At 47.1% G+C, this 14954-nt stretch overlaps 1 protein-coding gene across 1 annotated transcript in view; it reads right to left on the reverse strand.

The window, feature by feature from the left end:
* Window positions 1-2363: 2363 nt before the first annotated feature.
* LOC140461035 (uncharacterized) overlaps window positions 2364-14954 on the reverse strand; it is a 205070-nt gene continuing 192479 nt past the window's right edge. Inside the window, exons 3-4 of the mRNA XM_072555820.1 lie at window positions 13677-14180; window positions 2364-4692 (exon numbers count right to left, since the gene is read on the reverse strand). Coding sequence (XP_072411921.1) covers window positions 3988-4692; window positions 13677-14180 — 1209 coding nt within the window. The 3' untranslated portion in view covers window positions 2364-3987. The remainder of the gene's footprint in view (window positions 4693-13676; window positions 14181-14954) is intronic.

Consider the following 14954-nt stretch of genomic DNA (forward strand, 5'->3'; position numbering starts at 1 on the left):
GACACAGGCCTGGACTAACTTTTCCAGAGTCTGTCCCCTCGCCGGATTCACTCCCATTCCTTTCAGTTGCTCCAAGTCAACACTTGAACCCCAGAATGAAACGTAAATGGAAAAGGGGGTGAGAAAAGAGAGTGCTGTACTCACATGTTGGACAGAGGAAAGAAGTTGCAGTCTGAAGTGAAGCTCAATCTTCATTCAGAGAGAGGAGGAGCAGGACCTTAAGAAGCTCATGCTCCAACTTCCACATTCACCAATAGGGGAGCTCCGAATGGCAGAAGGACAAGTCTCCCCCTGGTCCTCCAGTGCTCCTTATTCGTCCATCAAAAGTAGGTTTCGCAACTTTTCTGCCGACAGTGAGGAACATGCCCAATGTTTTGGTGACATTGGCAAACACGTGCCCTGCTTGTTGACACTGAGGAGTGTACACAACGTGCTCTGTAGCAATGCTGATGGTATTGACAGATTTTAAGTTTCCAAATACCTATCGGAGAATAAAAAGGGTAGAGCCATAGTTTCCCCCCCAATGTAGCTCGATATTTGGCAATGTTTTTAAGTCTTTTCCTCAGTGTTGGGGGTGAGACTCACAACTAGAGGGAATAGGTTTAGGGTGAGGCCACAAAGATATAAAAGGTTCCTGAAGGGGCAACGTTTCCATGTGGAGGGTGGTGCAGGTATGGAATGAGCTGCCAGAGGAAGTGGAGGAGGCTGGTATAATTACAGCCTTTAAAAGGTATCTGGATGGGTATATGAATAGGAAGGGTTTAGAGGGATATAGCGCTGGCAAAGGGGACTAGATTAATTCAGGATATCTGGATTTTCCTAACGGCCGCCCTCCCGCCGCTTCCTCGCTCGAGCGACTTCTCCTCCCAACCGCCGTCACCCCCGCGTGACGTCTGCACGTGGGGGATGGGCGGGGCCGGGGCCGGGGAGGGGCGGGGCCGGGATGGGCGGGGCCCGTGGTTGGAGATGGGCGGGGCCCGGGGAGCCTCACCGTCACCAAGTCACAGCCCCCTCGCGCTACAACTGTTCATTCACAAAAACAAACTCTCCTGTCTCACTCTGCAGCTGCGGGGGGCGGGGACACTGCCACGTTTCGAGGAGCCCTGTCTACATTGGGAAAGCTCACGGCTCAATTTAAACAGATATTCCGACATCGAACGGAACGGCGTCATATCTAAAGGGGGAAATCTGCATTTTAAAGGGACATGGACATTTTAACGGGTATTTCTGCAAATAAAGAGGTTTAAATGGACAAGATTATATTTCAAAGGGATGTGAGCACATTCAAAGGGATATCTTCATATGTAAAGTGACGCAGTTATATCTAAATGAATCTACATTTCAAAGGGACGTTGCCCTATTTATAAGTAGAGACAATAGGTGTGAATTCTGTCTGCGTCCCAATGTTGAGTCTTAGAAAAGCTCTGCATTTAAATTACATTCTTGAGAAGGTAATTTATAGATTAGGGTGGAGAGGTTAGGGAGAATTGGCCGTGCTAAATTACGCATAGTGACCAGGGATGTACAGGTTAAGGTGGCTTGGCCATGGGAAATACAGAGTAAGGGGTTGGGTTATGGGTGGGATACTGTTCAGAGGGCCAGAGTGAAATAGATGGGCTGAATGGCCCGCTTCCACCTTGTCGGAATTCGATGACCCTCCCCACAAAGGAGCATTTTATCTGCATCTATCCTGTCAAGCCCCTTTCAGAAATCTACTGGTTTCAGTAAAGTTATACAGCACAGAAACAGACACTTCGGTCCAATTCGTCCATGTTGACCAGGATTCCCAATCTAAACCAGTCCCACTTGCCTGCATTTGGCCCATATCCCTCTAAACCTTTCTACTGATGTATCCATCCGAATGCTGTTTCAATGTTGTCACTGTACCTGCATCTACCACATCCTCAGCAAGTTCATTCCACATGCAAATCACCCTCTTTCAAAATGTTGCCCCTCTGGTTCCTTTTAAATCTCTCTCCTCACGTTAAAAAAAGCCCCCTAGTTTTGATTTCCCCTTCGCTAAGCAAGAGCCATTTGCTATTCACCTTCCCTCCACTCTTCATGATTTTATCAATCTCAATGAGGTCACCCCCAACTTCCTGTGCTCCAGTGAATAAAGTCCCAGCCTCTCCTCATAACTCAAACCCTCCAGTCCTTCCAACATCCTGGTAAATATTTACCGAACCCTCTCTGATTGTAATTGGAAGAATACTGGGCCATCAGAACTCTACTCAGGACTCTGAAAGTGGCCTCACCAACATCCTGTACAACCTCAACATGATGTCCCAACCCCTATACTCAATGGTGTGAACAATGAATGCTATGCTGCTGAATGCCTTCCTAACTGCCCTGTCTACCTGTGATGCAACTTCCAAAGAACTATGTACCTGAACACCACCCTCCCCATGTCTGTCTGTTCTATAACATGACCCAGGGCCCTATCATTATCTGGACAAGTGCTGCCCTTCCTTGTTTTAGCAAAATGCAACCCCTTGCTTGTATTAATACCTCTCACACATATGCTCCCCCTCAGACTCAGACACACACACACACACGTTCCTCCTCCCCTCAATACTCTCACAGGCTTATACACCATCACACTCACACTTTACCAAGCATGTACACACTCTCACGCACAAACTCACATGCACGCGCACACAATTCTTTGGGGTGAATTTGTATTGGCAGAATTATATTTGCAGATACATTCAATTTTGGTCAAAAAGCACACAATGTCCAGGCAGTCAATCCATGTAATATTTTATGAATTCCTCCGTTGGAAATAGAACCAGTCTGATTCAAGATTGGGGTACAGACAGACTCTGACCTCACACCTTTAATGCATGGTCTGAGCTGAGATGTTATCTTTTTCATAAAACCTTAAGTCATCTCAAGAATGTGACTTAAAAGATGTTCTGGCAGTGACACATTAATGAACCAAAACCTGCACCCATTCTAAGAGATGAAAGGCTTAACAGCAATCTAGGCTTGTTCAATATATTCTATCAGTTGCATGATCTTTTGATATACGTTCTGTGTCTGCTCCACAGCTACCCGATAAAGGAGCAGCACTCAGAAAGCTAGTGCTTCCAAATAAACCTGTTGAACAATAACCTGGTATTGTGATTTTTTTTTAAACTTTATCACCCCAGTCTAATACCAACCCCTCCATATCATTTCGACTGAACACAGCCCCCACCTCCTGGTGCTGCCAGGAAACTTGACAATGCTGATGAAACAACGCAGTACCTGAAAGATGTACAATTTCTAATGATACAAGCTACTCATTCACTGCTCCATCTGATACACGACATTGGAAACTCTGCAGAGGCTGAAAGACAGGAGCAGCTTTAAAACAAAAACCTCTTGGAGTTCAAAGCTTTCAATGAGAGTCTGAGCCCGGCGGTAAGTTCAGGTAACCTTGATTGTGACCCGACTTTGTTACAGCTTCAGATTCCCCCAGCAAAAAGGCAGAGACAAAGTAGCAGCTTTTTAAACAGTTCAAGATCAAAGCCCACACACACCCCACTGTCTTTACTATTGGTCAGCACCAAGTTGTCCCTTTGTAATTGGATCCTTGGTACAGCCGTAATCCGGAGGAAGTATTGCCTCACTCAGCAATTTTAACCCATACCCTGTCTCCAAGTAAGTGTCTCCCCGCTCATTTGCCAGGAAGGGGCAGTGTAGAGTCAACCAGACTGCTGTGGGTCTGGAGTCACGTGTAGGCCAGACCGGGTAAAGGATGCAGCTGGAACGACTGAGTGAATCCTTTCCCACAATGGTGGTTCCCTTCCCTAACAAGGGAGAGAGGGAATCAGATGGGGGCTTTCTCCCCCGCACCACCCCCTCCCTGAAACGGTCTCATGGTTAGATTCCGAACTCCACATTTCTGACCAAATACCAATTCCACCATCTGCCACAGTCGGATTCAAACCCAGGAGTCCCCGGAACCTGGTTGATAGTCCAATCGATAATGGCACTTGGCCGTCACTCCTTCAATCCCCCTGCGATGGCACGTGAACTCGCTGGTGCTTCCGCAGGTGGGAGGAGTAGGTGAAGGCCTTCCCACACAGAGCAGGAGAATGGCCTCTCCCCGGTGTGGATCCGTTGGTGTCTCAGCAGGGTGGAGGAACTGCTGAAGGCCTTCCCGCACTTGGGGCAGCTGAAGGGCCTCTCCCCAGTGTGGACCCGCCGGTGGCTCAACAGGGTGGAGGAATACCTGAAGGCCTTCCCGCACTCGGGGCAGCTGAACGGCCTCTCTCCTGTGTGGACCCGCTGGTGGGCCAACAGGGCAGAGAAAAACACAAAGGCCTTCCCGCACTCAGGGCAGCGGAAGGGCCTCTCCCCCGTGTGGTCCTGCTGGTGGGCCAGCAGGTGGGAGGAATGTCTGAAGGCCTTCCCGCAGTCGGTGCAGGGGAATGGCCTCTCCCCGGTGTGACTGCGCCGACGAGTCTCCAGGGCAGACGGGAAACGGAAGCCTTTCCCACAGTCACCACACTTCCACGGTTTCTCCACGGGGCGGGATTTCTCTGCTTTCTCCATGGCCAAAGCTTCAGCTGCACACAAACACGTGTAGAGCCCCTCCCTGCCGTGAAGTCCCTTTCCCAGGCCGTATAACTGTTTCAGTCTCCACGCACAGTGCGCTGCAACAGTGGGGTCTCTCGTCCAGTCCCACTGATGCTGAAAACATACTCAGACAGGAACCAAAAAGCTTTGATCCCTCTCCCAGAAATCACGGTCGAAAATGTTTGCTGGCCCCAGTGGATTGAGTGACTGTCAGACATTGACATCAAAGTGAGGATCGGAGATGCTGGAGAGTCAGTCGAAAAATGTGGCACTGGAAAAGCACAGGGGAGTCAGGCAGCATCCGAGGAGCAGGAGGGTCAATGTTTCGGGCATAAGCCCTTCATCCGTTGATTTTGAAACTTCCCTCTTCAAATCTTCAAAAACTCTGTCAGAATAGATTACAAAGCTCATCACTGCCAGTGCAGGGTAGAAATTTTGAACAAGCATTTCTACTGTCTGGAATATTCTTTTCTTTTGGTATTCCACAAAATTGAAAGCACCATCCCACTCTCCCTTCCCCTCTGTTCTCACTCCGCTCTGACTAATTCCCCTGAAGATGCTGATTCAGGATCTTACAGGGGCAGAAAAGCAAAAATGTCAAGACATGATATGATATCTCTCTGAATTTTGGATACCTCCACCTGAAAAGCTAATATCTTTCACAACACTGGGATCCTGCTGAGAGTGAGCAGGTCTGATTTTGGGAAGCAAAAAGAAAGTGTCAATTCAGGGTTAACCTGCAATGCAGCTTCTTGAGGAACAACCAGACACAAAATGGTTAACGTCCCCAGGAAGGTGGGAGCAAAATGAGACATCAAGACATTAACACCGACATTAGAGAGAAAGTGGACATATTGATGTGGCAAAAGTTAGTAGAAAGCCAGAGTCATGGAGATATATAGCACAGCAACAGACCCTTCTGTCCAACACGACTGTACTGACCAGATATCCTAAATCAATCTAGTCCCATTTGCTGGTATGTGGCCCATAGCTGGGGTCATCCCCACCCCCTGTCCTGAGACCTTGATGCCTCCAAGCTGACCCTCAAAGGTTCGGTTTGTCCCTCCATTCTTTCCCGGTTGTCTTTTGTAGGTTTTGAAAACTTTCCCGACCTCCTCCCTGCCACCAACCAGATTCATTCCTCCCACTGACCAAGCAGGTCGTACCCTCTAACTGTCTCGACCTATCCCCACTTCTCCACCACCCCCTTTTATCTGCAGTTTCTGCACCCAGCCCCAGCCCTGAAGAAGGGTTACACCTGATATATCGACTTCTCCACCATCTGATGACTCCTGCCTAACTATTTTGCCAATTGAGACACAGACCTGGATCAACGTTTCCGGAGTCTGTTCCCGCCGAATTCACTCTCTTTCCTTTCAGTTGCTGAAAGTCAACAATTGAATCACAGAATGGTTAAAAAAAAGTGGAAAAGGGGGCGAGATAAGAGAGTGCCGTCCTCACAGACCTGAGACAGAGGAAGGAATTTGCAGTCTGGGTAAAGCTCAATCTTTATTCAGAGAGAGAGAGGATCAGGACTCGCAGCTTGAGAAGATCATGGTCCAACTTCCGCATTCAGACAATGGGCTGGCTCTGATTGGCAGGAGGACCAGTCTCCTTCCAGTCCTCCAATGCTGCCTATTGGTCAATCAAAAGAAAGTCTCGCGCCGTTTTTTTCGCGTACAGCGATGAGCATGCCCAGTGTTTTGCCCAGTCTGCTCTCCGGGGATGTTGGTGTTACTGACAGATTGTAAGGGTCCAAATACCAATGGGGGGAAAAAGATAGAGACACAATTTTTTTTCCCTTATGGCTCGATATTTTATTCCTTTTGCATTTTGTCTGGCTGCTCAATTTTTGTATGTTTTTTTCCCCTTATTGTGGGGGGCAAGACACCAAGACCAGAACTGGAGGGCATAGGTTTAGGGTGAGAGGGGAAAGATTTCTGGGGGTCCTTAGGGGCGATCTTTTCGTACAGAGGATGAGGTATGTACATGGAATGAGCTGCCAGAGGAAGTGGTGGAGGCTGGTACAATTCCATTATTTAAAATGCATCTGGATGCGGATATGAATAGGAAAGATTCAGAGGGGTAGGGGGCAAATGCTGGCAAATGGGTCACTAGATTAATTTAGGACATCTGGTCGGTGTGGACCGAAGGGTTTGTTTCTGTGCTCTACAACCCTGAGTCTATTTTTAGATAGTATGGAAAATAAAGAGCATGAAGGCATGGGAAGGGTTAGAGCATGGAGACCACTGCCAGTTTGTTGCAAAGGATAGTGGAAAGCTCTTACACCAATTAGCAGAGTAAGGTTGAGGCTGAAAGGTCACTATGGCAAGATGAGATAACAGTCAGTAAAGTTAGCCTCACCTGCTAAATATGATTGACAGGATTGGGACAATAAATATTTGGGACATGACATTAAATATCTAATTAATGATTAGTAGAGTCAGTCTGCTTGAGACTATTGATAATAAATATCTAATCATGACATTAGGAAAATATTAAGTAGGGTCTGGAATGCTGACACTAAATCTCTAACCGTGACATTAGAATAATATTAAGTAGAATGTAGGAAAAACTGTAAGGGTGCAACTAAAGAGATAATGGGAACTAACATCACTGGTTTATTGTGTAGGTAGCGTGAGGTACTTTTGATTAATATAGTTGGACATGCTGATAAGCTAACAAACACAATGCTGAGCTGGAGACAATGCTGTCCCCTCTGTCCAGGAGTAAATGCTGGAAAGGTGGGATTGTTCATAGGGAGGAGGATGGTCTCCGGCTACACTCTGATATCTATCAGCTCGTAAATGGGGCAGAACTGTGGAATTTAATCTCCAGGCAGTTTGAGAAATTTAATAAGGGAAGGAAGTAAGCAATAAATAGTAGATCCCTACAGAGTGCAGAGGAACAAAGGGTCCTTGCTGTCCAAGTTCAGAGATCCCCGAAGGTATCAGTACAGGTAAAACGGGGGATGAGGAAGGCATCGATTTATACTTTTTCACACAGAGGGTGGTGCATGTGTGCAACGAGCTGCTAGAGGAAGTGGTGGAGGCTGGCACAAACACAATTTTTAAAAGGCAGCTGGATGGGTATGTGAGTAGGTAGGGTTTAGAGGAATATGGGCCAAGTGCTGGTAAATAGGATAGATTAATTTCGGATATCTAGTCAGCATGGACGAGATGGACTGTTTCTGTGCTGTACAGCTCTATGGCCATCCCCTTCATTTTGAAATATTTTGGAACACCCTGTCAGGGTTCAGAGTGTGCCAGGTCCTGACACCTCCCTCCTCACGTCTCCTGTGTATTTTAAATCAATAATACCGTTTGTATGTTACTGGGTTAGTACTTTAAACACACAGACACATACATTATAATCAGAATTTCTATTTGGTACAGACAGTGATGACTTGTTTCAACTTTGCTAACGGGGTATCAGAAGGGGAAGATCTGCAGACAGAAATCTTGGAAGAAATTCCATAACAAGATCTGACAGGGTCACTCAATATCGTTGGGGGGGTTGAGTCTGGAAAGAGAAATCCATTTGACCTGCTTCAAAAGGTACTGGACATCAGTGTGAGCAGAGGAGCATTCGGAGAGGAACATACCAGTGAACTGAGCTTTAACTGGTTACACAGAATGAGTGTATGTGTCCCAGTGAACTGACTTTGGAACAGACTGAGAGGGGGGCTGGGGCATTTATTTTACCCTGGAGCATCAGAGCCTGAGGGGTGACCTTAGAGAGGTTTATAAAATTGTGAGGGGCATAGATAGGGCAAATAGCCTAGGTCTTTTCCCCCCAGGGTGGGGCAGTCAAAAACTAGAAGGCATAGGTTTAAGTTGAGAAGGGAAAGATTTAAAAGGAGCCTAAAGGACAACTTTTCATGCAGAGGGTTATGCATGTATGGAATGAACTGCCAGAGGAAGTGGTGGAGGTGGGTACAATTGCAACGTTTAAGAGGCATTTGGATGGGTATATGAATAGGAAGGGTTTGGAGGGATATGGGCCGGGTGCTGGCAGGTGGGATTAGATTGGGTTGGGATATCTGGTCGGCGTGGGCCGAAGGGTTTGTTTCCATGCTGTACATCTCTATGACTAGCACTCGGAGCGTGGCTCCTTCATCAGGCAATTGTGGAGAATAAAATCATAAGGCACAGAATGGATGGAAAAACGTTACAGTGCACTGAAATGATATCTTGAAAAGCCCTGGATTGTTAAGTCTTTCATCTTTTACTATGGGCTGCTCGTATCATTCATTTGTAAATCCCGGAATTTCCTGAGAGACATTTTCTTGAGATAACTCAAAGTTTTATAAGAAAAGGTGACATCTCAGCTCTGACAATGCATTAAAGGTGTGAAATCAGGGTCTGTCTGTATCACAATCTTGAGTCAGACTGGTTATACTTCCAAAGGGGAATTTACAAAATATTACATGGATTGACTGCCTGTATATTGTGCATTTTTTGAGAAAAATCGAATGTATCTGCAAATATAAATTCACCCCCATGGATGTATATGTGTATATGTGTGTGAATGAGACAGAGAAAAGTCTATTTCGTGCTGTATATCCCGATGTCTACTTGATAACAGATGCTTTATTTCTGCTGGTGTAAATATTGTTGTAAATCATAGCTGGGTATGAATAGTTAGATGTTAGGGTGAGAGAGTGCCTCAAGAGGGGCACTATAAGAATCGTGGGAGAGCCCTATTTCTGGTTTACTTCCTCATGAACAAACATTAAGCACGAGCATTTATTTATTTCTAATTTTGTTCTGTTTTACTTGTTTGATTCCTGGCTAGGACTACACTCTGTGTCTGGATGGTTGACAGGCTGGGAGACTGTGGCTTGGGTCTTGGTTGACTGAATGCTTTATTGTTCCAGAAGGTGTGGGGATGGGGGAGGGGGGGGTCAAGGCTTCAGCAGAAATCCAGCAGAGCAGAGAACAGACCAATATCTTACTCTGTGGGAACAGGGACATCAGAGGACAGAGAAATCAGGACCTGAATCCAAGCTGACACCAGACTTCCCTGTGATTAGTACTTTGATGACCAGCGTCAACCCTCTACCTTCACCTAGCTTCCCATTTGACTACCACCTCGATATTCAGGATCCAATCCTTGTCATCCTGAAGCCATGTCTCTGTAAGGAGTCTCAGATCATAATTATTCTCTTCAATGTGTGCAGTCAATTTTGTTACAATGCACCACACATTCAGAAACATCGTTTTTAGTTTCAAGTTTTTGTGATCTTCAGAATCCAGTTTTGATTGCTGGTACATTTACTCACCTTGTCCCTTTCTATCATTCTCGGATGGTCATTTTCCACGTCACTACACTACTCACCGGCCTTGATTTGGATTGGCCATGCTAAATTGCCCATAATGTCCAGGCAAGTGAAGGTTAGGTGGGTTAGCCTTGGGAAATGCAGTGTTATAGTTTCATAGTAAAAGAAGTAGGAGTTGGCCATTTGGCCCATCGAACCTGCTCCACCATTCATTTTGATCATGGCTGATATATCCGTCGTCTGAGATCCTCCTCACTGCATTGTCCCGACGACCCTTAAGTCCCATACCATGCAAATACCCAACTATGTTTTGAATATACTTAATAAAGATGCCTCCACTGCTTCCTTGGGCAGAGAATTCCATAGATTGACTACTCTCCGGAAAAAGCAGTTCCTCCTCATCTCTGTCCTAAATCTACTCCCCTCAACTTGAGGCCTGGTCTCATCCACCAGCAGAAATGACTGGATAGGGTAGGACTTCATCCCCACAGTGCAATGAATTCCCACTTTCCACCGAACTCTCAAATGCACTCACTCACTCGGTTGCTGTCTCACAAACGAAAGACTTCGTTGTAACTTCTTTTGCTCCCAGTAAGGGAACAACATCTTGGAAAGCTGCTCTGAAAGTCCAACCACACTTCTGCATTCACCGGAGACAAATACAGCCCGGAAACAGACCCTCTGGCCCCAATTCGACCGTGCTGACCAAATATCCTAAATTAACCTGGTCTCATTTGCCCACATATGGCCCATATCCCTCTAAACTCTTCCTATTCATGGACCCATCAAAATGGGTTTTAAATGTTGTACCTGTTCCAGCCTCCACCACTTCCTCTAGCAGTTCGTTCCATCCATGCACCATCGTGTGTTTGAAAAGGTTGCCCCTCATGTCCCTTTCCCCACTCACCTACCCTGAGGAAAAGACCTTGGGTATTGACTCTCCATGCACCTTATAAAGGTTAACGCTCAGCGTCTGATGTACAGAAAGTGAGACCTGCAGATGCTGGAATCAGAGTCTAAAAGTGTGGGGCTGAAAAAGCACAGCCAGGACAGGCAGCACCTGAAGACGAGGAGAGTTGACATTTCAGGCCCGAGCCCTTCATCAGGAATGATGCATGGGTGTACAAAGGGGCCTCAGTGTTCTTCTCCACCAGTCCTCAGACAGACGCAGCAAGCAATCAGCAAGGCAAAGTGGTGTATTTGGAAGATGAACTGGGATTAGAAGTGGGGATGTCTTCCTGAATATAAGGGCCCATTGAATATATTCAAATTGAGTTCATCTGTTTTTTGAACACAGTGCGGATGTTTATGTTGTGTGGATGAAGTGGTTTCTTTTGTTCAGAATGGTTTATGCATTGGATGCAGGTACAGTAACTGTGAGAGGCCCTTGTGAAAATCGCAAGGCAGAATCATGAGGGTATATTCCAAGAAATAACTCACTGAAAAGGGAGGTGGTCGACTGGTAGAAGCAGATGTATTGACATGACAGTAGCAATGGTCACGCACATAGGGAGTTAGTATGAACAAGATAAGCAAATAAGATCCTGTCTTGCATCAGCAAAAGTAATAAGACTCAGCTATCGGTGGGGGGAGGGTTGCACGCCACAGACAGATGTGGTAAAACGATTAGATTAGCAGAAGGAAGAAGGAAGTCTGGAACAAACTCAATCTCCATTCAGAGACACAGAGCAGCAGCTTCTGCATTCAGACAATAGGAAGGCTCTGATTGGCAGGAGGACCAGCCACCTTCCGGTCCTCCAGCGCTCCTGATTGGCCCACCAAAAGAAAGTCGCGAGGCGTGTACCTTGTGTGCAGTGAGGAGCATGCGCAGTCTGCTCTCTGGCGATGAGGCTGTTACTGACAGGATTGAAGTGTCTGAATGTCAAGAGAAGGAAAAAAGGGGAGATGCATCACTAGCTTTTGGAGCGCTGCTCCTTCATCAGGTGGTTGTGTCTTATGATCCTGTTCCACAAACATCCCATGAAGGAGCAGTGCTCCAAAAGCTTGTGTTTCCAAATAAACCAGTTGGACAATAACCTGGTGTTGAGAGATTTTTAACTTTATGTCCCTGAACCCCTCCACGCGCCCACCCCCCCCCATGAATCTGTTCTAGAACACATTGCAGGGCCCTAGTATTAACTGTACAAGTCCTGCCCTTCCTTGGTTTAGCAAAGTGCAACCCCTTGCCTTTATCTCTCGCTCTCTCAGACACACACACACCCTAACACTCACCCCATCTCACAGGCTGATACTCCACCTCACACACACTTCATTTGCATATATGCACACACTCTCATGCACACACAGTCACACAAGTCTATGGGGTGAATTTGCAATTGCAGAATTATATTTGCAGATATATTCAATTTTGCTCAAAAAGCACACAAACTGCATGTAATATTTTATAAATTCCTACTTTGGTTAATAGAACCAATCTGATTCAAGATTGGGATACAGACTCGAACCTCACAACTTTTATGCAGTATCGGAGCTGAGATGCCACCTATTTGTATAAAACCTTAAACCGTCTCAAGAAGTTGAATTAAAAGTAGTTCTGGGGTTTACTGAACTGAAACCTGCAACCCATGGTAAAAGATGAAAGACTCATCCGCAATCTAGATTTGTTCAATATCTTATCAGTTGCATGACACCGTCAGCTTTTGCTATAAATTTTGTGTCTTATGATCCTGCTCCACAGCTACCTGATGAAGGAGCTGCACTCCAAAAGCCAGTGCTTCCAAATAAACCAGAAGGAAGATAACCTGGTGTTGTGTGATTTGTAACTTTCTCCACCCCAGTCCAACACTGGCACCTCCACATCGTTTCCAGTGGACACAGCCCACACCTCCCAGTGCTGCCAGGAAACTGTACAATGACAATGGGATGATGGAGTACCTGCACTCCTGAAAAATTCACAATTTCTAACAATACTGGCCACTCATTCACTGCTGCAACCGATACACAACATTGGAAACATAGTACAGGAGACTGTCAGAAATGAGCACAGAAGGTCAGGCAGCATCCGAGGAGCAGGAAAATCAATATTGCCCAAAAAATGTCGATTTTCCTGCTCCTTGGATGCTGCTTGACCTGCTGTGCGTTGCCAGCACCACTCTAAGCTCGATTCTGATCTCCAGCATCAGCAGTTCTCACTTTCACCTGTAAGAAATGAGCAGTTTTAGAACAAAATGCAATTCAAAGCTCTCAATGAGAGTCTGAGCTCGGCGTGAAGTTCAGGTAATCTTTTTTGTGACCCAACTTTGTTACAGCTTCAGAATCTCCCAGCAGAAAGGTGTAGAAAAAGTAGCAATGTTTTAAAAACAGCTCACAGTCAAAGTGCACACACCCCCTCCAACCCCTCACTTTCTTCATTATTGGTCATTACCCAGTTGCCCCTTTGTAATTGGATCCTTGGTACAGCCTTAACCCGGAGAAAGTACTGCCTCACTCAGCATTTTCAACTCGTATCCTGTATCCAAGTAAGTTGGATGGGCAGTGTAGAGTCAATCATACTGCTTTGGGTCTGGAGTCACGTGTAGGCCAGACCGGGTAAAGGATGCAGCTGGGACGATTGAGTGAATCCTCTCCCACAACGATAGTTTCTTTCCCTAAAAAAGAACGGAGTGAATCAGGGTGGGGGTTTTCTTCCATCCCCACCCCACCGACAATGGTTTCACCGTTAGATTCTGAACTCCAGATTTCTGACTAAATTCCAATTCCCCCATCTGCTGCGGTGGGAATCGAACCCGGGAGTCCCTGGAACAGGGTTGATAGTCCAGTCAATAAATGGTACTCGGCTGTCATTCCTTCAATCGCCCTGCGATGGTACATGAACTCGCTGGTGGCTCCGCAGGTAGGAGGAGCGGGTGAAGGCCTTCCAACACTCGGGGCAGCTGAAGGGCCTCTCCCCCGTGTGGACCCGCTGGTGCCTCAGCAGGTTGGAGGAATTGCTGAAGGCCTTCCCGCACTCGGGGCAGCTGAAGGGCCTCTCCCCCGTGTGGACCCGCCAGTGGGTCAGCAAGTGAGAAGAATACCTGAAGGCCTTCCCACACTCTGTGCAAGGGAACAGCCTCTTCCCCGTGTGGACCTGCTGGTGCCTCAGCAGGGTGGAGGAATTGCTGAAGGCCTTCCCGCACTCGAGGCAGCTGAAGGGCCTCTCCCCCGTGTGGACCCGCTGGTGGGTCAGCAAGTGGGAGGAATTGCTGAAGGCCTTCCCACACTCGGGGCAGCTGAAGGGCCTCTCCCCTGTGTGGACTCGCCGGTGGGTCTGGAGGTTGGAGGCCTGGGAAAAGGCCTTCCCACACTCGTGGCAGCTGAAGGGCCTTTCCCCCATGTGGACCCGCTGGTGGGTGTGGAGGTTGGTGGAATCGCTGAAGCCCTTCCCACAGCCAGGGCAGGGGAATCGCCTCTCCACAGTGTGGCTGCGCCGATGAGTCTCCAGGGCAGACGGGAAACGGAAGCTTTTCCTGCAGTCGCCACACTTCCACCATTTCTCCATGGGGTGGGATTCCTCTGGTTTCTCCATGGCCGAACCTTCAGTTACACACAAACGCGTGTGGAGCCCCTCCCCACCCTGAATTCCTCTTCCCAGGCCGTATAACTGTTTCAGGCTCCACACTCAGTGCGCTGCAACAGTGGGGTCTCTCATCCAGTCCCACTGATGCTGAAAACGTCCTCAAAGAGGAACCAAAACACTTTGCTCCTTCTCACAGAATCAGAGTTGAAAACCGTTGTGGTCCGGATGGATTGAGTGACTGTCAGACATTGACATCAAAGTGAGGACTGCAGATACTGGAGAGTCAGAGTCAGAAAGTGTGGCGCTGGAAAAGCACAGCAGGTCAGGCAGCATCTGAGGAGCAGGAGAGTCAACGTTTTGGGCATAAGGCTTTCACCTGTTGATTTTGAAACTTCTGTCTTCAGATCTTCAAATACTCTGTAAAAAGAGATTACAAAAGGCATCATTGTCAGTGCAGGGTAGAAATTCTGAACAAGGAATTCTACTTTCTGCGAAATATTCTTTTCTTTTGTTATTCCACAAAATTGAAAGCACCATCCCATTTTCTCTCCCCCTCTGTTCTCACTCCACTCTAATTCCCTGAAGGTGCTG

This window comes from Chiloscyllium punctatum, chromosome 36 (genome assembly GCF_047496795.1).
Source record: "Chiloscyllium punctatum isolate Juve2018m chromosome 36, sChiPun1.3, whole genome shotgun sequence".
In the NCBI taxonomy this organism is placed as follows: domain Eukaryota; kingdom Metazoa; phylum Chordata; class Chondrichthyes; order Orectolobiformes; family Hemiscylliidae; genus Chiloscyllium; species Chiloscyllium punctatum.